The sequence below is a fragment of the Leptosomus discolor genome, chromosome 3 (assembly GCF_034619465.1).
Source record: "Leptosomus discolor isolate bLepDis1 chromosome 3, bLepDis1.hap2, whole genome shotgun sequence".
Lineage (NCBI taxonomy): Eukaryota > Metazoa > Chordata > Aves > Leptosomiformes > Leptosomidae > Leptosomus > Leptosomus discolor.
In genome coordinates this window covers 75,055,469-75,078,683 of record NC_141393.1, presented here as the reverse complement: position 1 = coordinate 75,078,683, position 23,215 = coordinate 75,055,469, and the positions used below count along the sequence as shown (strand labels likewise).

Below are 23,215 nucleotides of genomic sequence, written 5' to 3'. Positions count from 1 at the left end.
AGAAAACACTGTGAAGAACACACAGCAACAAACCGTATGACGTGACTGGGTCAGTACAACCGGCTGCAGCCATCGGCAGGTGCAGCGCGGAATTCAGCCCTGCTGGAACCGGTGAAGCAGCGCGGAACTCCCCCGGCCTGAGACGAGGGTCCAGCCCCGTCCCCGCTCCAGAGATCCCCGGGCACGTCCTGTAGAGGACGGGGCGGCCGTTCCGGCCCTGCCCGGGCGGCAGCCGCGGCCCCGTCACTTCGGTGCTGTCGCCCAGCGCCGCTCCGCCGGCCCCAAGGCCGCAGCCCCGCTCTGTCCGTCCGTCCGCCCGCAGCCCCGCGCCCGCCCGCCCGGCGACGCGGGAGGCCGCACCCCGCTGTAAGCGCCGGAACGGCCGTAAAACGGCAAACCTCGCAGGCGCCCGCCGGCTCCGCTCCCGCTTTGTTTACCTCGGGCACGAACCCCGCGGCTGGCAGAGACCGGCGGCCTCCCAGCCCCTTCCTCGCTCCCAACGCTCCTCCCCGCCCGCCCACCGCCACAGGCGCGCCGGGGCCTGGACAACGCGCAGGCTGGGCCCGGAGGAGGCGGCTCCAGCCAGCGGCACCCCCGCCACCGCCCACCGGCAGGCCCCGCAGCCGCCGCTCACCCTCCAGCTCCCAGCCCGCGGTGCCGCCGGTACCTGAAGCGCCGCGGGCAGCCTCGGCGCCTTGCGCGGCCCGGAGCCGCCCCGCACGGCCGGGCCCCTCGCAGCCGGGGCGGGTCCCGCACTACTCCTGCCCCTCACGCCTGCGTTCCCGCGGCCGCCGCTCGCTGCCCGGGCTCGGCCCCGCCCCGCCCCGGGGGAAGCCGCGCCGGCCGCGCAGGGCCCGCGGAGCAGCGGAGTCTCCGCTGCGGCCCTCAGGCGGCGGGAGGCGCTGGCGGGCTGGGCGGGCAGCGGCTCCGCAAGCCGCAAAGCAGCGCGGCCAGGGCGGGCGGGGTGAGGCGGCACGGCCGGGCGGTCGGTCGGCAAGGGGGCGGGAGGGCCGAGCAGCGGCGGCACCGGGCCGGGGAACGCGGCCGTGGAGCAGGCGCAGCAGCACCGCCCCCCCCCCCCCCCCCCTCCCAGCGTACTCCCCTCCCCTGTCTCGTCCTGCACATCGACTTGTTTTATTTTTGTCCGCGGAAAGACGACTGCCCTTCAGTAAATCCAAGCGAGCGCTGGGAGGTCCAGCTAACAGCGGCAGAAGCTCAAGAGGAGCCTGGGACCTCAAGAGGCAGATCTAGAACTAGATCCTCGCTGTAAAGGCACAAGTTGCAATAAAATTCGCATAAGGAAAGGAGTATTCAAACAGCTGTAGTGCAAATTAAAAACAGGCTGCCAGCTTTGACCACAGCTGGACAACGGGAGGAACGGAAGCGTTACAAGACTGACTGCATTAGCACCATAACCTCTGTGTCCAATATAGAAAAACAAACACATTTTCAGCTCTGTACTGCTGTACTATTACTTACCGCCATGAAAGTCAGACACTTGCAAGGAGTAGCAAAGATCTAGAGTCCTTTATGCCTAGAACTATAAACAGAATTTGACATACGGTTTAAATATCAGACTTGCACAGAGGAATTACAAACTAAGAATCCCAAATCACAGATGAGACAGCTGCAGGTGTTGGAGGTCTTTATTGAGATTATAGCACAGACACACTTCTATAGTTACCTTTCCACTTTTATACGATAGTTAAAAATGCTTGCTACAGTGCACATATAATTTAGTAACCAAGAGAATCCAAAACTTAACTGCAGTTCAAATAAATAAATAACCTAATGGTTAAGGTTTATAATTATAAAGTAAAAGGAACTGTACAATATGAAAATATAACAATACATAAACATTAGAATCTAAAGTTTTGTAGAAATAAAACCGCAATTTCCCATACATAAACAGTGCAAGAAATAAAATTCAGACAAGCTTCTGAACTGGGAATTTAAACAAGTCTTAAATTACCATGCAGACACAGCATTTTAAGCCATGCTGGTTTCTATTATAGCATTAATGGTATCCCTTTTACTTGAAAAAACTGATAGCCATTAAACTCACTGTGACAACTGCTGCCAATCCACTCTTTCCTACAGTACATTATACACAGAGGTATTCTGTTGCATTCAAAAAGTAAAATATTGTATGTTTCTACAGAAAAAAACCAAAACCAAACAAAAATCAATATTTTACTTTTTCCCCCCTCCAACCTATTAGCTTGTTCAAAACAATGTCATGTAGTAAAAACAGCAACATTTCCCCAGTTTAGATGAAAAGAAAGAAAAAATACCCACACTATATAATGGACTATAATCAAGATGTGGTTACTGCCTATTCACCTGTAAAGTTCAGAATGTATTACTAAAAGAGCTGAAACTGTGGAGATGTTACAAAGTTTGACCTCTTATTGAAAAGTGATGAATATAGTAAGTCTGAAAAAACAGTGGAAATAATTTATCTTCTCTGTGTGTGTGTGTGTAACTAGTTACATAGACTTAAAGTGTTGTTCAGTTTCTATATAAAATTCTCATTGAGGCAAAGACCAAGGAATGCAATTAATACCAAACTGTAAACACGTCATTCATGTTACTCTGAGTGCACATCAACAACAGAAGAGTTCTCCTCCTAGACTTTGGCAACAAGACTACAATAGGTCACAGCAGCATGAGTTCACATGGAAGACTGAAAGCACTGCAAAAGAATATACTAAGAACACCAAGACCTCCTAGAAACCAGAAAAATCTGTGACAAGTGCCCTTCCTCCTGGTAAGCCACTCTCCTGCTCAACTGCTGCTCTCTCAATGCCTAATTATTACTACTTGGTCTGTACAGGTCCGTAGTCTCAGGTCTCTGTGCTTCAGCTGCATAGGTTGCCGTTGTTTGCGCTTTAGCCGTTGTAAGTCCAAAGGGTTACAGTTCTGTCTGCAGACGACGACAAGAAGGAGAGATCCTGCGTGTGCCATCTGCACTGAATAACTTTGTCCTTGTGCTCTCCCACCACCATGAGTGGAAGCTGCTTTGTGAGGTCCCCTGTGGCAGAGGAACAGAAATCATCAGTCACTTCATGAATTTATATCCCAGCTCTTTGGTTTCTTGGGGTGGGGGTTGTTGGTTTTCTGGTTTGGTTTTTTGTTTTTTTGTTTTGGTTTTGTTTTTTTCTATTTGTTTAGTGACGTTTACATACATATTTCACCTTATGAAGCATACTTGACCTCTCTCTCTCTGACACACACACAAGCCCCCAGTGTTTTGGTTTTTAGGCATTACTGGACACAACTTTAAAATACAGGTATTCAGTTTTTGCAAAATGGGATTAAAATTTAACAGTCCAAAATACCAAGTCAATTAGATATACCCATATATCTTTTCTCCTCTTAACTCTTCCCAATAAAAATAGGCATTATTATTATTATCATCATCTTTTTTTTTTTTTTTTTTAAAGGGTCAATTTTATGAATGCTGCCTGAAAGCAATGGCCATCTCATCAGGCAACAATGTTAATTAGTTCTTTTATCATCAGACCCTCCTCCCGAAACCAAGATTTAGTTCATAGCCTACATTCTTAACTAGCCAACTGTGAAGAGACACAGTCAAATTCATACACAATTCAGACCCTTCAAAGCTCTACTATATTTTCCCCTTTTAAACTAAAACCTGGTCTTTGAATGAAGTTCTCTTACAACGTCAACATTAAAAGCACTACACTGGAAGTTAACCTAGCGTCCTTTGTACTACGTTACCTTGCAAGTCTGTCACCTTTATTTTCATATCGTACGATCCCGTGAGCAAGTAGTGTGCCCCCGGCGAGAAGCGAACAGAACGAACGTCACTGGCATGAGGATGATAGCTCTGCACCATTCGGCCTCCTCGGATGTCGTACAACATACAGCTGGAGTCCTCTTGTCCTGTAGCCAGGAGACGACCGCTAGGATCAACCGCTACTGAGGCTACAGCACTTCCTGCAGGAGAAAGACACCCCAACACACGTTACACCTCTGCACCTTTGTGCAAATAGCCAAGAATATACATTGTGTAAGAATATGGAATGCTGGCCTTAAATGTAAGGTAAGCATTCCTAGCCACTGCTGTCTCAAGAAAATTTTTATGTTCTGGCCCTTAAAACTCTGAAGGCATAGGTCACACTGAAAGGGTAGCAAAGCCGCTACTAAAGCTGCATGAGAAGAAGTATCTGTTTCTTCACAGGCAAGCAAGTCACTCTTCATGAAACAATGCAGAATAACAAACAGGATTCCACCTTCCCCCATAGGTTTCAAGAAACAAATCCCAACCCAAGTGGTTCTCAAGAATTTCTATGCAGACTTCTATAGAGCATATTGATGACCTGCAAAAATGGCTGCTCCCGCCCACCCTTTGCTTTGATTCTTGGCTTATTTTAATGTACTTGGAAGGGTCTGTTTGAAAGTCAAGGAGGCAAAAAACTAGCCCACTTCTGAAAGGAAATGTTACTTTAAAACCTCCCAACCCCCCCCCCCCACAGGTGGGTATTTCCAAAACTTTTTTCTTTTAAAGCCAAGCCTCCACTCTTAACACAAAACCCCCTCACATTCAGTCTATGCTGCTTAAACATCTTTGACATGTATTTTTTTATGCAAGAGTGATCAGAATCACGAGAGCAAGTCCTACCTGTTCCGTGAAACGTTGTTCCCACAACACGAACACAGCTTGGCACTCTCAGATCCCAGAATCTTACAGTCTTGTCCTGGGATCCAGACGCAATCATCCAGCCGCTCCATGTATAAAGTGCTAAAATATGACCTTCGAACAAGAAGGTTCTTTATTTGACTAAACATCACCAATCAAATAATGAAATACTACAGTTCAGATCATATTCTCGCATTCAGAGATTTAACAGTCCTACGGAAAACCTGCACATTGCACGATCTAAAATGCCAACGGCGTAAGGCAGTACCCATCTCTGCATATTCTCGGGAATGCAGCACGCACTCTCTTCATTAAATTAACAGCCAACATATTTAAAAACAAACACTCCCCACCTCCCCCCAAAATACTTCAAGAGCAATCTGGAGAGAAAAAAAAAGTAAGTCTTGCTAGAAAGAAAAAACACAAAGACATTGGAAAAAAACCAACTAACAACTGAACAACTTTATTAGAATGGAACACAGACTGGAAAAGGGTGAGAGAGAAGCACCAATGTACATACCAGTGTGACCACTTAGAGCATGCAGGCCTTGTCCTCGCTGACAATCTGTTGTGTAAATATTACAGTCCCCTGCTCCAGCACTTATTAAAATAGCACCACCACTTTCTGGGCCTTCCATAAAAGCAAGGTCTCTGATTGTCCCATCGTGCATGCTGAACTCCAAATCTGGTCCTAAAAATAATTCAAAAAGTCGAGGAACAAAGTGAGGTGTACTTTGTCTATCCCTGTTGGTGCTGCAATCCATAAAGCAGCTACGGTGATAATGCAGAGTATTTTACGCAAGGGTGGGTATACTGCCGAGTACACACACTGTTGTGCATTTTCCATAGAACATGCTATTTCAGCTACTAGAGTTCAAATAAAGTCTCTACGAATCTTAGTTTTGACTGTTGCTTGAGCTTCCTACTGTTCCTAATGCTTTGCAAAGTGTACATAGACCATCTCCACAGACAATTCCAGCCAAGGTTTATCGACTACATTTATTTCTTTTTGTAAACTATAGTAAACTCAAGAGGCTTTCTCTGCCAGGAGGGAAGGATCACTGAGAACACTAAACCACACAGGACAAGGCAGCCCAAGTTCAAAAGAGAAAAGCCAAGAGCTGTATTCAGTGTATTGATTAGGAGGGCTGAGCATGGAAAATAGTATTTGCTGGGAGAGAAGCCTTAGTCTTCTAAGATGGAGAAGATGACAGAACTAGGCAAGAAAAAAAAGGGGAACCGGAAATAAATTCCTACTGACAATCAAGAACTGGAGTTGGGTAAGGACATCTGGTTGTTTTACCATATCTGGGGGGCAATTACTAAAAGACAGCACAGTACCAAGGAGTCTTGCAAAACAAAACGTAAATGCAAACAAAAAACACAGATGAAACAAAACCCCAGAGATAATCTCCAGCCCCTCAGTGGCTCTTTGCTGGACAGAGACTACAGTGATGGTGAAAGGGAAAAGAGACTAAGATAATAAAATATTAGAATAAAAATAACAAAACCTATTAACTATATAATCAGTAATTTGAATCGTTTTGCCAAATATTGGACAAATAATTGAAAAGAAATTCTTTAAACTAAACACACACACTACCTGTTGCATTACAAGTTTCTGCATTGAAGGGCAGCACTTTCACATATTTATCATTAGAACCAGTAGCTAACAGCTGTCCACAGGGACTCCAGGCTACACAGTAGATTGATCCTTTATGATGCTTGTTCCTTTTGAAGCGAACTACCGGTTGTTTAGGAGCATTATAAGCACTGCAGGAAAAAAAAATAAGAAAAATATCCAATTTCCTTTTATTTGTAAGGAAAACAACGTATTCTAAAACAAAAATACTGGTTTTCTATTATTTTGGGTAATAGGAAATACATATGGCTTTGCATTGAAACATATACATGTGATCCAAGACAAAACAAAAGGATCTTCTCCATCCCATTTTCTCAGTTTTTCCTCATCTTCCTGCTGTATTTGTAACTGCACATGCAAAAAGAACTTACACAGTCCCTTCATCTACAAAGGGTTGATACAGATAGAATACAGTAATTACTAGCTACATATAATGAAACTTTATCCCTCGAGTCCTAAATTGGTGGGATTTTTCCTCTATGTCCTCCATACTTCAGCATCTTGATCCTGTGGCCACTTTCGAACATGCTTGAGTTGAATTAAGCAACAGTAGGCCAAGAAAGCTCGTGAGGCACACACTATCTATGGCAGCACCCAGCGCAGCTGGCATGGCTAAAGGCTGGGTCTGGGACTAAACTGCCAGGAAAACGCAGGTTCCTGGAAGAAGAAAGCAGAAGCCTGCGTAACCTCTGTGGATGAGTGCAGGAAGGTGTTCCTCTTCCAGTTTCCCACCCACCAGACATAATCCCTAACTGGCAATTGTGTTTGGTGTGACAGCATAACTATATGACTGGGCTGATTATGCTTGGGTTTGGGGCTGCTGTTGTGCCTAGCAGTACTGTAACAACAAAAATTGAGACCTGCTGTTCTATCCAAAAAGCTGTGGTCTACGCCATCCTTGCTGTCAGAATGAGTGGGACTTATCACGCACTTAAAGTGGTTAAAGGATCAAGAAAAATGCTTCTGTGTTAACCCTACCTGGGAAGAAACATCAAAATGCTGCCTTAAGTCAAGCACTGTCTCCTCTTTGGCCATTAAATAAAAATAAACAACAAAAACATGCAATAAAAGAAAAAAACTCCTACATGTTCATACTTGAGCTGTGCATTGGATATTACTTGCTGAATAAAGTGACTCTCAAAGCTTCACTGATCTACTAGAAAAACCAATACAGCAGTCTGTGCAAGACAGACACATTCACCATTATACGTTAATGCAGGAATCTTCACAGCACCTAAATATACCATATGTTCTTTTTTCTGAAACCAGATCAGCAAATAAAAGGAACAGTCCCACTGATGCACATTTCCTCTATTTCAATTGATTGATTCCCTACAATGTTATAGCAGGAAGTAGTCAAGCACTTAAGATAAAGAACTGCTGTATCCAACTCCATCAACATTCACTCCAGTAACATCAACAACAGAAATTCAACAAATTAAAATGCTATTGAAAAATTCAGAAACCATACTGTAAATACTTAAACAAAAGAGACAGAGAGAAAAACCAGAAGACAATCATCTAAGTCTGTTTAAAAACTTTTGACACAAACATGGCTTTAGTAAAGAATACTAAAATAAATCTACACAGAAGCTAATTGTATTTTGTGGCCAGAAAGGAAATCCATGAGAGATTAGCCTAAATCAGGATCACCATTCAACACACACTACAGAGCTTCCTACATGGCCTAATGCCTTACATCCCACTGAGAGTTCAGGTTCACAACGTTTTGTTAAGAAGTGGAGGCAGCAGCTGAGAACCACTGACTTTGTCAGGAGGTGGGAGCACCTGCCCAGCACAGAGACCACATGCTGCCCATCAGCTGCGTGGAAGTACTGTGATTATTCGAGCACCATCTACAGAATTGTAACGGGTATCTATCAGTGTTGAATCTCAAACATGTGAAAAAAGCACACTACTGTTATACCTTCAGAGAAAGAAAAAAAAACCCACGCTAAAACCAACCTGTCCTGCATCATACATCAGTTCAAAGGACAATTTTAAAAACGTAAGAGAAGTCCAACAAAGCTTTGAGGTATGATTAAACAACTGCTACTTACCAGATATTCTACACATTTATAGCTGTTTGAAAAACACGAAAAACGTCTAGACTCAGGTTGTTACAAAGATTAGAGTATCTTTAAGATAATGTAATCTCTGTGCTGACTTGTAAATTCCACGATGAAATGTTTTTGGCAGACTGTAAGCATAGTGAGAAAACCAGTAAGAAGTACAAGTTCAGAATTAACTTTCATACCCAGATGCACTATGTCACTTGTCACATCAGATCCTGCATCGTAATTAGAGACTGAGGCTGCAGAGTCAACCCAAGCCTCTCCCACTGGTTACAATAACAAGCTGTGTGAGAGCAGACCACAGCCAGGCAACAAAGAAGCGTCCATTCCACTGAAAAAGTTTTGTACTGTTCACCAATCAAGAGGAGGTTGGCTGGGCTTCAAGCCCAGCAAGTCAGCTTGCATTGCGTATCAGAGAAATCAATTTTTTTTTTTGTTTTGTTTCATATATTGCCAATACAAATTCTGGAATTAAACTTCAAAGGCTACCTTACTGATGATATTTAAGGAGGAAAAGGAAAAAAAACCCACAAAACCCAGACTATTTTTTGAACACTCTGGAAACCCAAACAGCCATCCTAAACTGCAACAAGGTCCCAGAGAAAGTCACTGTGTATACTCGTAACTCCTGAAATTGTGAAGCTTTAGATGCCTGCACTTCCCCCTACTCCAAAAAAACAATGTAACTGGAGCAGAGAGAAGGAGACGGTTACTGAGACAGCAATATTGATTTCCAGCTGAAAAAATATTATTACCTCTCCTATTAAAAAAGTGGGTGAAAAGAAAACAGAAAAGAGTAGGTGCACAATAACCACAAATCGCTCTTTTCCTGTCAAGGAACCAAAGTATCAGGAAGACAATGTTTATAGTAACAATGGGCCAACAGACACGCTCTAGCAAATTTTGCTGTAGAAGTTGAAGATACTGCTTTCTCTACTGTTAAGTGTCCTCCTGCCAGAAACGACATCTCAAGAAGCCCAACTGGTGCTGGCTTGGGAACTGACACATGCTTTCTCCCACTTTTACAGCTGGAATACCAAAACCAGAAGCCATCCCAGTACAAACAGAAAAACCCACCTTCTGAGACAAAAATAACACTTTTATAAGGACAGGTGTGGTATTGTGGCAATGCATCTTCCCAGTAATGGAACAGAGCAAAAAAGTCGCCCACAAATATCAGATCTTATTTTTGTTTGGCAGTTCAGGTTTCTAAGGAGAGCACTGCATGACTTACGACAATGAAATAAAGGTATGAAATGTACAGCATCAGCAGCTACATGAGAAACAAGTGCTATGATACAGAAAAAGAAATTATTATACAAGCTTTCTTACCTTGGGTCAATTACTTCTGGATAGGCACAAACTCTCAAAGTTTTAGAGTTGGAGCCAACAGCATACAAACTCCCACTGGGATGAAAGGCTACAGCTCTGACAGCTTGTGTGTCTTCTAGAGTATTAATGCAAATGAACTGCTTTTTTGATTTGTCATCCTGTGTAGAAGGATAACAGTCAAATTAGGTTCTTCAGCATAAAACTGGACATTTAAAAAAGGGGACGTGGCCGTTTTGCAGAATAATGTAGAACTATTGTACCAAAGTATTGATAAGTAGCAGCACCAGGCTAAACTATTGAAATTACAGACTCGTAAAACAATGTCTACTCCAGGCCAAGGAACAGCATACTTCAAAAAGTTCTTTTCTTTAACTTACTTTTGCAGCTAACATTAGATTAACATTTCTCACTCTCCCTCCAGGGTTCCAACAACTTTTGTTCTTCTAAGCAGCCCATCTCATACACATGATGTTATAGTTTATTTTCATGTAAACACATTTGATCTGTGTGAAACTTGCAAGGGCAGCAACGCTGCATTTTTACTGAAAACTGTTCAAGTATAAACACAGTTTATAAACAAAATATAACACTAAACATAAGAATCAGCTTTTTACCCTCTAGATAACACAAAGTTATCACTAAATTAGGCTAAGCTTTATTATGTCACCCTCCTGATGACTTCATCATCACCTTTCTAAAGTTTTTACTTTTATTTATCTGATGCAGAAACTTTGGGATGTATGTATTGCATTCCCTAAAGTCAGACCATACTGACTGGAGTCCAACAATCAACGTTTCAACCTGGAAAACATAAAACAATGGCTGCAAGAAACATCTCATTGGAACCTCTGGTGTACAAGGAGAAACAGAGAGCTGGGACTGTTCGGCCTTTGACCTAAAAGATCCGAAGGGCTTTTCAGGGTGTGTGTGTAAATCTCAACAGTTTATATAAATACCTGACAGGAGGAGCAAATGGGATGGAAGGAGACTCTTCTCAGTGGTACCCAGTGAAAGGACAGGAGCCAATGGACACAAATTGGCATATTGGAAATTTCATTTAAACTTTTTTGTTGTTTTAAAAACACTATGAGGGTGGTCAGACACGGGAACAGGTTGTCCGCAGAGGCTGTGGAGTTTCCATCCTAGGGGATACTCAAAACCAAACTGGACCCAGCCCCAAGCAACCTGCTCATGGCTGACCCTTCTTTGAGCAGTGGGGTTTGGACTCAGTTTCCAGATGTCCCTTCCCATCTCAATGGTTCTGTGTTTCTGTAGGTACTGCATCAACTAAAGTTCATTTTAAATACGTATTAACAATGAGAGGACGTCACATACTCAGGATTAAAAATTGAAACTTGTGAAAACACAAATTGTGAAGGACAACAAGAAAACTCACCTCATCGCCTCTTGTCCTACTTAAATTCCCCGAAGAGTCTTCCAACTGTGACTGAGTGACAGCATGTTCTGACACACTGTTTTGAATCAGTGAAGAGTTTAAATTCACAACAAGACGAAAAAAAAAAAAAAAGAGAGCAGGGACAGATTTGTTTATAAGTATTTTTTGGACTAAAGTTACAGTTTCAGTCATTCTCAGAACTAATTTGTATGTCTAATGTTATGTGTGTCTGATTCTTCACCATTAAACTATTACTTTTAAAAGGGGTTTCCATTTTTGCAGCAACTCCAGGCACTGAACAAGCGAATGCAAGTTAAACACACTTGTTTTCATTCCATAACATACATACATATACACATATATACACAAATATGTGGAAAAATGGCTGTTGCTTTCAGGTCAGCACTACCTTTAGTTAACAGAAGAAACCCACTTCCCACTCTGCCCTCTCTCTCCATCTAGTTTGTATTTCATAAAAAAAGCTTTCAGAAACTTAGTAGAATACAAAAATAAACACGAATTATACATATAAGATGGAATAAAAAGTCTGAAATTAAAAATGAAATTAAAAATAAGCACAAAATAGCCACTATTTCTCATGTGTGCTGTCACCAAAAAAAAAAAAAAAAAAAAAAAGATTTCCTAATCCCTATAAAGATATGTAGAAAGCACTGATCAGGAGCTAAATACCCCTAGTCAAGTGCATTCGATAACTAAAAATACATACACACAGCTACTCCCACAGTGCTAACACAAGGATAGTTCCAGTCCTGAACAGTCTCAAATAACTTACGTTTGATGCCCCTGTACAGGTGACTCTTCAGGAAAGGGTATCTGATTAGCTGATCCACGCTTTCGAGGAGTGCTTGTGTTAACATTTTGGCTGTCAGGCACTATCCTCTGACTAGCGTCTGAAGGCAGTGATGTAAAGTTACTTGCTGGATTGGTAGATGCGCTCCCTTTGCTCCCGTTACATTGCTGGCTAAGTGTTTGTACATCATTTCCAAGACTGTCCATACCTATATTTAATTCTCCTAGTTTCTGGATCGATCTAACAACAAATGAAAAGGGGGGGGGGAGACCAAACCAGGTTATTATGAGAACTTGAGGAGGTATAGGAGTGGGTGTAGGGAGAATCAGCAAACACCCCCAACCTGTTAAGAAACTGTTCAGTGAGATTCTGCTGCTGATCAGCTCCATCTTCTTGATTTACACCTCCTTCCAACAGCATTTGCTGGTACAACTGTCGTTGTTGCTCTTTCTGTTCCAAGTGCTGCTGGTAACGTAGTCTTTGTCTGTAATATTCCTGAAACTGCTCTGTGGAATCACGAAGCTAAAAAGGAATGAGAATTACTGATGAAAACTAAATAGTTAATTGCAGTATTTAACCTACATATTCACTTTCTGGTTCGTTACTTCAATATAGGCATCAAAAGGCCAGCAGATTCTCCTCTGAGGAGCAATACTTTCATTCTTCCTCAAATAGATACCAGATACAATTTACATACTAAAAAAAGGAAATCACTGTCAGCCTGTCCTATTCACTGTTGAAGTAGTTCTGCCATAATTCAGAAGGCGACTTTCCTACAAAACTTCCAAAGTATTACTGAAGAACAAAACAAATAGGTGATTGGAAACTGAAAATAGAAATCAGAAACCAATGGAAGCTACTACAAATTTAGTATTTTCCTCCACATTGACACCTCCCTGCCATCAGCCTGCAGAGGTGGTTTATCTTTCCCAGCAGCCAACCTTGAAGCAGTCTATCCAAATGTTACATCCTACTTTTGAAACTGGGGCCCTGTTCCAACTTTAAAATTCCTTACTTTCTGGACCAAACACAAAATACTCGAGCTTCCTTCCTTGTAGCCTCTTCCCCTTTACATACTCTCTTTAGCTTCTCACACTGCCAGCTCCCCAGGACTCACTGCCTTCGGCATTCCCCGATACTTGCTTTCTCTGTGCCCCTAGTTCGAAATGTTACCACCATAAAACAGTTGAGAACAAGTTAAAAATGAGGAAACAAATCCTACAGAAAACCAAAAGCACTTCAGTCCAAGGCCAAAATATCAACACCGAAGTGCCATGCATTTTCTAAAGAAAAAAAAAAATAATCTTAACCACATATTTACCAATTAGTAGGGAAAAAAAGTAGTAAAAGAAAAAAACAAACCCTGGTGGGTTTTTCTGTTTGTTTTTGAAAGTGATTGTCATCTAGTGATTCTAATCTGTATAAGGACGTTCTGATAACTTTGCATTAGATCAGACAACACATGCAGAGTATCTTTCTTCATAACGATGAGCCTTTGCATTTCTTCCAAATAGAAATATTTGCATCAGGATTTCATGTTCTCTGACACAACAATTTTTTTGGTTTATAATGGATTTTCCTAGCACTGTTGCATTTGCAAAAAGTCTACCGCCATAGGTTTCCTGAGATGAACACTTGCAATTTAGAAACTCCAAACATTCTCCGTATTTCAAGTACATGAGCTGTTCCCCAGTCACTGGGTTGTAATCCTTCTAAGCAACAGGCATATTCTTGTCTACATTTCTTTCCATGACTGATACTTATTTGTTGGAATTTAATCCTTTGATCCTTTGGATTCTGTGTCATTACTACCCAAACCTAAAATATGTTCCCAGATGCTCTATTCTATAAACTCTGGCTTCTACCTCAGTCCCTCCCAGAACAATGCAAAAATAAAGCTATGAAAAGAAACTTAAATGAATTTCTTAGTCAACAAGTAAACACATATACCATTACAATGTGGAAAACAAAACAAGGTGAAATTGCACCGGGGACTGCATTCTGTTCTACTAGCGGGTAACAGTCTGGCCAACTTCTTCACCTACAGCACAGCATCTCCTGTCTTCATTCTTTCCCATGAATTCTGCATCTGGTTTTTGCCTTTTGAAGCCTGCTGTGTTACACACCTAGCTAAGCTCTTTCCTCCCTCCCCTTATTCCCAATGTGCATACACAACACTGTTGCAGCAGAGAAGTTACTCAGAGTCCTTGAAGGGGGGTGAAGTCCTCAAGTTTGGAGGGCTTTGCTAATCCTCCAGTAGGCCCCATTGCCTCACTCAAGTATCCAGAGTCTACAAGAATACAGCCCTGTCAAGACTAGACTGGTTTTCAGTACCGTATAGATGTCATAAGCCAAGACAAAGTTTACTTAAGAAAATCAAACTGGAGTCTGCGAACAAAACAGACCACATACTCAATGTTGTTCATGATTACTGAATTGAAAGACAGATATTTAAAACTGTGGGAAAAGAACAGACCAGGTAAAAGAATAGAATAGTAACTTTTCATTGTTTCCTACTGAACTATTATTTCACTTTCCTCATATTGCTGTTAATGAGAAAGGTAAAAAAGGACAGTCAAGGCACAAGCCTTCAAAGATGAATCAAAAAAAAAGGTTATGCTACTGGTTTCTGAATAGCAAAGATCTATTAACTAGGGAATTATCCCATTTTAATTTCTCTGTGTTCTAGACAGAGAAGGATGTAAGATTACTTATGAAACTTGGTGTTAACACCAAAAATTGCAGGCTACATGCCAGATTACTTTCTAAAACGCTAAAAGGATTCTTAAACATTGTTTAATCTAACATTGCTGGCTTTGAGTACTGCAAAGCATTTTTTAAAAGTTTTTAAAGATATACATAACAGTCTAGACAGTGCTGATGGAAAAAATCCACAGTAGTTTCTTATACAAGATGCAATATGGTATTTTCACTATAGTAAAAACAAGATTCAAAGCAACCCATTGTCATGCATGACGCTCTCAGCACAAAGGCAAATCATTATGAAGTGATCAGAATACAGCTCAAAAGCCTCATTATTTTTAAACAAACAACCACTACCTCATTTTTCTCTTGTTTGGCTGATCCCTGACTCTGGGCTGCATTAAGCTGTTCATTTTCTGGAACTGAACTCTGGCACAAAGTCTCACTGCTGATGGGATGCTGTGGCTCCACGGGAGTATCACTTCTTGCAGCAACATGGAAAAGAAGAGAAGCTTAATTGAGAAAAACTAAGAGTAGAAAATCCTCTGGTAAGACAAGAAAGATAACATTCTAGAGTAAAATCTGATAACAGAAGTATGTAAGCCTCCTAAGTCACATAAAACTGGAGATACTGCTTAGGGAAAAAATGCCACTTGCAATGGGTTATACTGAACAAAATAAGCGCCCTAACAAACAAAAAGCACAGCCAGTCAGTGTGCTTTGTTCCCACATTTTCCAAAAAGCCTTACCACCACAGGATATCCAAGTTCCCTGTTTTCTATCCCTACACTTGAATTATATATCCTTTAACTAACAAATTATTCAAGATCTCCTATTTTCAAAGCAATTATGTGCATGGAATGTATCAGATATCTTATAGAAGACATTAGTCACATAGTGTATAAGTTTAATTACCTACCAATCTAAATTTAAACTATGTTTAACATCCAGCAGCTTGAACATTCTCGAAAGCGCTACATAGGGAAACATTTGTATCTGTTTTGCTGTTCTTGTATTATGCAAGTATTTCTGCAGGCAACTCTTTCCGAAGTGAACTGCAAAGTGTGCAGAACACATTAAAAGCCTTGGATTCCCACTTCCAGATTCCACCCTTGCAAATATTGCCATTTAGGTTGGACATCTCATCTGAAGTCAGATTTTCTTCTGAAAAATGTAGTGCCTTCTTGAAAACTATGGCTCTGGCCCCTTAACCTAATTCTGATCTTTAAGAGATGTACTAATTAATGAAAAAAACACGTTAAGATCTATAAACTTCACTTAATTTCACACGAAAATACCTACACAAAGAACTGCAGCAATTTACCACTTTATTTAGCCCTCAAGATAACTCTGTGCAGATTTATTCTAGTAGACTAATACTGAAAAGGGAAACAAAAAGCATTTGAGAATCAGTTTTAACATTGGACCCTGGGCTACACACACAACTGTTAACGTTTGTGCATACAGATCAGTAAAATTAAAGGATTCACAACTCATTGGTATTTTCAGGAGGTACAATTTAAAAAAATGTAACACAAGGGATACTTCCACAAGATTTAAGCTCTCCACAAAACCTCTGGTTGTGAAGAGGCTGCTAGAACCAAAGACTTAAAGGGGATCATCTAGAATCAAACAAAATAGCTCCTTTCAAGATAAGCATTAAGATGATGTAGTAAAACATACATGACTAAAAAATTCCATTATCATTGTTGATCTGACATCGGTATGATGGTGTTTGTTTCCTTTTTACTTCGTTACACAGCTGCTCTTTATCTTAACACAAGACACAGAATGTTGCTGGAAGGCAAAACTAATAGACAAGGTCACTGACTGCGGCCAGGATTGAACACCACAGCTCTATAAGTGTCCTCTGCTAGCCAGTGCACCCAAGTGGTTCTCCAAGAGCCAAAAAAGCTGGCAGCTGCTTTCTAGAGGAGCATGGATCTAATATTTAGAAAGGGGCAGAACTGCTGCTCAAAATAAAGGTCAAGCAAAAACATGATGATAAGCTTTTGACTGACAAGGACCATTTCTCCTGGTTACCAGGACATTTCTCTCAGAAGGTAAAAAGCAGCAAGTTTTGATAGAGGCTTTAGATCTTAAGGGAGGAGAGAAGGCAGTTTAGCAGTCTGCATTGCATTAAAAGAACTTGTTAATAGCATTCACCACTGTCATAACCCAACTGCCTTCAAGTCCAACGGAGAAAACATTATAAATTCAGCCAGCTTATTCAGATTTGGTTTGGAAAACGGTTAAGTAAATATTTAAGCTGAACTACTAATGTAACACTTAAGTGATAGAGGAATGCTACAATGACGGCATATAGTCGTTTCCACTGCCTTAATTCAGACTATTTCTAGATGTAAATTTTTGAAGCATACTTATTCATTTACAGTGAAAGGACCAACATTTAGAGACACCTGAGGACAGAATGGCATGGGAAGAGAAGACAGAGTTACAGCTATTCCACTGTCTCCATTTATTTATCTGGAATGAAAGAATTCAGTACAAGTCTTAGCTAGACTCTATTACATAATCAGAGCACATTTGTGCTCTGCACTAGGATTAAGATAACTTTAAGAAAGTCCAGATTGAATCCATAAGGCTCAAGACCAAATATGAATATCTACTTTGATCATAAAAGCATAAGGAAGAAAACACCATGTATACAAGAGTTTTAATTACAACAGAATGTAAACAATGAAATTATGTTTCAGTGTTACAATTATGTTCAAAGTTACAATGCAGGTAAGAACCCTGTAAGATGTATGTTCAAAGTTACAATGCAGGTAAGAACCCTGTAAGATGAAGTGCAACATAAACAAAGGTAAAAATACAGTTGCACTTACCGCTCAGGTGACTCTTCAAAAATGCTGTGACACTCGGTATTCTCAAGCATGAGACTTCGGCTGAGGTTCTGTACCCCTGGGTAATGGAAATTGGCAAAGGAGTGAGACATTGGAGAAGTTTTGGTCCCGAGGTCTGTGACTCGCTTATCATGGTTGGTTAATCCACACGACAGCCCGTCTAAGGCAGGGTTTAAGGAGCGGGTCATGTAAGCATCTGCTGACTGAGGCCGTCTCATAGGGGATGATGGATAAGGAGAAAGTTTGCTGATAAGAGGTGTCAAAAGATCAGCATACGCAGCTTTTGTAGGCTTGAGGAGTTTATCAACGTGGATATTAAGCATCTTTTGTTCAAAAGCACAAGAAAAAACAGTAGCTGGCAGATTCTGCAGCCATGATAATAAGCTAAGGTCCAAGTCATCACACCCATTGCCACACAAGAGATCAATGCCCAGCAATACTTCACTTTCTGTGATTTCTTCTCCTGTTGCTTTACTCTGACAGAATTCCACACAACATTCGTAAAGCAATCCCTTCATTACGAGCTGAAATAAGCGATTGTTGCTTGCTTTGAAGCCAGCCTCACTCAGTTTCCTATCGGCAGGAATAAACTCTGCCACCATGACGCAGGCTTCTTCAAAACAGTGAACCCGTGCAGTGCTGGGATTCCAGTCCTTGAATTCTGCGTGGTTGGTCAAGCGAGGCAGCGTCAGCAGCAAGCAGAGTTTACTGTAGTCTTCCTTAGAGGGACAATATTCTTCCAACGCATGTAGGCACTGTACAGCTTCTCGCATTGTAAATTCCAGCTACAGAAATATGAACAGAGTAGTTTGCAGTATATATGTTTCTACAATAAAAGTTGGTTGACAAAGAAGAGGCAGTAGCAGAATTTCTCTGCTATCATTCTTTTATTACTATTACTGTTCACAATTCAGTTAAACCAGCATACAATATAGAGTCTAAAATTGCTGATGCAAGTGTAGTTACAACACAGCCAAATTCCTGGATGCTTTGACTTCCTAAAATCCCCTGCCCAGTCTCATTTTTTACAGATCTATGGAACTTTTTCATGCCACTGCAGGTTTGACAGGCTTAACATTTGAAGTCTGTAACTAAACAGCTTCAATTCTATTATAGCACACGTTATGTCCATTCTCAAAGCAAACTGACTTATTTTTTATTTCTAGAAAAAGCTATTGGCATAAGTTATAGAAGGCTTCTAGATTTCTCTAGCTTCCAGTGATTAGCAACTTTGAGTTGGCTTTTATATTAGATTTTCTGTTTTTCAAAATGTTCAAAAAGTTCTCGGAAGGTAAGACCTCCAAATTAATAGAAGGCTTTAGTACAAAGCTTGTTGATAGCTAAAAGCCAAGAACCACATTAAATACACGTAACTTGGCATCTTTAGTTACAAAGATTTATAAAATACTAAACCGTCCATTTACTCATGTTACCTAGCATCTGCTCAATACAGCAGATGATCTGATCCACAACATGCCAACACATTTCTAAACATTCAAAACAAAAAATAAAGGAAAAATCTGCATTTTTTTTTCTTCTACTGCTATCTCATAACAGCATACAGATTGACTAGAGAAATAGTACATCTTCCCTTTACAATTATAAATACAGACTTACTTTTAGCTTTCTCTACATTACCAGTAGAAAACCCTGCAGTACAATGTATGTGTAATGGAACAGAGAATTAAAATCAATTCAGTTTGGAAAACAAAATCAATTGTCTTAAAACTACTGGCATTCTTTTATTTTATTTATTATTTTTATTTAATTTCATAACATTTTTTGTGTTAGAAACTTGGTATTTCTGTATTATCAACATAAATGAAAAACTATAATCAATTTCACAACCTGCACACCTTCTTTGCCAGTTTGAGTTGATGTTTCTTTCCATATCGAAAGCCTAAGTTCACAGCTCCTGCTGTTTACACATTTAACTGAATCAGTCCTTTGTGAACATGTGTTCCCTCCAAAGAAACAATTATGTCTCTTCTCTCCAAAAGCAACAGAAATTAAGTTTAAGATTAATTCAAATCAGAATCTTTCACCTGGTCCCAATTAGGACAATATACTTCTGTGATTCTGAGGCTTGTTCAGAATACTGTTGAAAAAGCGCCTTGTACTTTAGCACAATGGCCTGAAGTAAATCTCAGGATCAGGACCACAAACACAGCATACGGTCACTGAGCTACACTGCTAAGTTTCAAGCAACCCTTGTATATACAATTGTATTTGAGACCTGGGAGCCACATTCATTTCCAAAGGACACCAATTATTTTTCCCATTGTTTATGAAACCATTTGGCAATAGCTACAATTTGTGTATTCAGTGCTGGGAGCTTCCGCTTTGCCTTTAATCTGAATATCTCAAGAGGCTTCCTGACAACAAAAAAATTCACAAACCAGAGACAATCCTTACATGCTGAGGCTCGTCTTCTGCTGACATCGCATTGTTTACACACAAGGCCTCCAAGAACTTCTGCTTCATTATAATGTAACGAAATCTGCAGACAAGAAGTGAAATACTATACATCTTGATCCAGTATTTTCCATTCTTTTAGAGACAACAGGGTATTTTACAGCAATTCTTTGAGTTAGGCATAGAAATTGCCATCACGAGGAAATCTCGAATTTTAATAAACTGGTAACCACAAAATTATTTTTAATAGGAAATGTCTTTCTCAATTATTGCTTTCATAAATATTACATTAAAAATACTAAAAAGCAAATAGAAAAAAAAATACAGCAACCATACTCATTTCTTGAATAGAAGAAACATGACAGAGCAGCCAACCATAAAAAGATAGTACAGCATGCACCATATTCCTGAAGTGTATGGCCAATGAAAACTCATTACAGATCGTGCTCACGTATTTTTCAGTTTAAGTTAAACACACGCACACGCTTTAGGAACTGTATACAGAAAAAACCAAAAAGGTGAAAAACTTAGAACTACTGCTTTCATACACAATACTCAGAAATTAATGTATTTTCCACAACTCAAAAAATTGAACTCTGACATACATTCTATTTTACCTTTTCTTGTCGAATTTTTCCATGCATTCAAGAGGCTGAATAAACTGAAGAACCTCATCCCACTGACCATCAAGAATCAATTGCCTAGCAAAAGAAAGAGTAACTTTTTACTTTCATTGGACAAAATCATCCTTCTTTCTAAGTAAGCAGCTCATTTAAACACACAACATTCATTTAAATACACAACCTGCTTTGAAAAGTTAATGCTTTACATAGATGCCAAGACAACTGACTGATACAAGTAGTAATAAGAGCAAAATCCATGTCCTTTCTCAATATTTTGGAAAAATAACTGCATACTGGAAGGACAAATTTTAATTACTTTTAAAGGCACATCCAAAAGGACAAAATGGTCCTCCATCACCTGCCTTACCTGAAATTATTAAAAAAAAAAAAGTCTTACTTGAAGAGTATCAATAAATACATTGAGTCAATGAATACGTCTTGAAGAATGAAAGAGAACTTAAAAATTAGTTAATTTTAGTTGTATAAATACTACTGGGCCTCTTTTATAAGGGGGGTGGGAAAACACACAGCTCCCACATTAAGAAAAGTAGAGGAACAGTTTGGCAGGAACTATGCCAGCACAAGAGTCCCAACTCCAAGACCAGCGGCCAGACCACACAGGTGGGTTAGTTCAATTTTTTCATACTCTCATATCACACACAGAGCTCTCCATAAAAGGCCCAGATCTACAAGGAAGGGGTGAGTCTCTCATTAGATGCATACTCCACTAAGCTTAGAATGAAACAAACAAATAGGATTAATAACTTTAACCTTTCTCTAGTTCTTCTTTCATTTCATTTTATTCCAATATCCATAATTCTAATCAAAAGGGAAACCAGGTGAGAAATATTGTTCATTGTTAAAATATATTTGTTAATATTTTGAGAACAGCAGGATAAATGATTTTCTCATGCTTCTGCCTTCTACAAAATTCTTAAGTACCTTTGGCATGAAATAGAGAACAGCAATGCTAAAAAACTAGCGTGCATCTATACAGTGACTCCTTTTAATAACTGCGAGGGCAGTATCCCAAATGGTAAATCACATGCCTTGATGATAGCAGAGACCCCTTTCATATCGTTAAATTTAAAAGAAATTCTAGGTATTATTTTGAAATGCAGATATTTTTGGGAAAAAGCTTTGGTAACCACTCCATTCATCCTAGATCTTGGCACTAAAATATTGTAAGAATACTTTATTTACTTTAGAAGTCAATCAACTACACATTCAGTTCCACGTGACACAGTAAGCAGATAACAGATCACTGATGTCAACAGATCTGGCTCTCCCACCCTATTCCTGCTCACGAGCTTTCCCTGACTTACCCTGCCCTGACACTGCCACTTGTTAAGACTCCTTCCCACTTCAATTCATTAGTGTGCCAGAAAAATAACCAAGTTAAAATGAAAGAACAAGCCAAAAAAAAAAAATCTAACTCAACCTATGTTGATGATGCCTAGTCAGCTCATAGAAGGATGCCATTAACTTCAGAGCTGGAATGTGATGCAGGGCTGGGCCACAGAATTGGGACCAGGAAGAAGCAGAAGGTGGGGGCATAACACCTCCTGTTTAGTGGCACGGGCCTGCCCGCTGAATCACAGTCCAACTGTATGTTTTCATACACGTGGTATTTAAGCACCAGAGAAAGAGGTCCTACCTTAGAAAAAGCATGTCATCTGAAAACAAGCCATTAATGACCCCACTTTCTTTCTCAAGTGCCAGCATACTGATATGAAGTTTCCTTGAGTTCAGAAAATCTAGTATTAGTTTAATTATCTCAGCTTCTTTAACATTCACTGTTTCTTCAGCCGTCATGATGGCAGCCTAAAAGGGAAAAGAGAATTTTAGCTATGATCAGTATCTTATTTTATGCTTGGTTACCAAATATTTACTACTAAAAAAAGTAAAAATACAGTTTTATAGGACAGAATGTTATAACATTACAGCAGTTAAATAAACAAGATTAGGAAATTGATTTGAAGAGGTTGATTATGAAGTCACAATTAAGACTTAACAATGCATCTGCATCTTTTTTCTGTCCTATGTGTATATAGGGGCCCAGATAAACAAATCTACCAAGAAATCAGTCCTCCTGCATGTGAAAATATCGTGCTTACCAAGTCTGCAACATGGAAAGTTTTCCTTTCTGAAATGCAAACAGTAAAGTTCAAAGAGCATAAAAATGAGCCAGTTACTATGGCTAGAGATCTTACATACAAGCTTAAATGTCCCCAACACGTGCAAAACGCACAGCGCACTAAAAACGCAGCCTCCCCCTACCCCACCTTTGAAGTAGTGTATGACAGTTAGGCCAGGGGTTTTCATTCTTCCTTCGTCAGGACACCTATTTCTGTCTATATGCTTTATGAAGAATCTAAAGCTGCAACCCAGGGTGACCTGAGCCAGTCTGATCGCTGACTGCCAGAGGCCCATTCACTTACCCGCCTCCAGCTGCGTGTTCCCGGCCCTTCCTCTGCACTTTTGTCACTGGGGTAGCTTTTCCACCAACTCCTGTGTCGAAGTGGCTCAAAGGTCTAAGGAGCTCTCCAGCCAGCAGAAAGGAAAAGGGGGAAGATGCAGCTGGGGCAGTGACAGGCCAAGGCCCCAGCTGCCAGCAGTCAGCTTGTTTAAAGCTCCCACGCATATAACGTCCAAGCTCCTTTGCAACACAACTCCTCCACAGAT

At 40.5% G+C, this 23,215-nt stretch overlaps 1 protein-coding gene across 4 annotated transcripts; it reads right to left on the bottom strand.

Moving 5' to 3' along the window:
• Positions 1-1,883: 1,883 nt before the first annotated feature.
• Positions 1,884-22,345, bottom strand: WDR47 (WD repeat domain 47). 4 transcript variants are annotated; one of them, XM_009957124.2, is made up of 14 exons: positions 22,188-22,345; positions 20,525-20,608; positions 19,908-19,992; positions 17,475-18,277; positions 14,983-15,109; positions 12,266-12,444; positions 11,905-12,162; positions 11,112-11,187; positions 9,716-9,873; positions 6,270-6,439; positions 5,187-5,357; positions 4,649-4,780; positions 3,745-3,963; positions 1,884-3,034 (listed from the first exon to the last, which is right to left on the bottom strand). In XM_009957124.2, the coding sequence occupies exons 1-14, from the start codon at positions 22,343-22,345 to the stop codon at positions 2,892-2,894; spliced, it is 2,763 nt and encodes a 920-aa protein (XP_009955426.1). In that variant the 3' UTR covers positions 1,884-2,891. The 4 variants fall into 4 exon arrangements, with proteins under 4 accessions (XP_009955426.1, XP_086318716.1, XP_086318718.1 ...); XM_086462590.1 differs by having other exon boundaries at positions 11,914-12,162; XM_086462592.1 differs by having other exon boundaries at positions 14,980-15,106.
• Between the last annotated feature and the right edge of the window lie 870 nt (positions 22,346-23,215).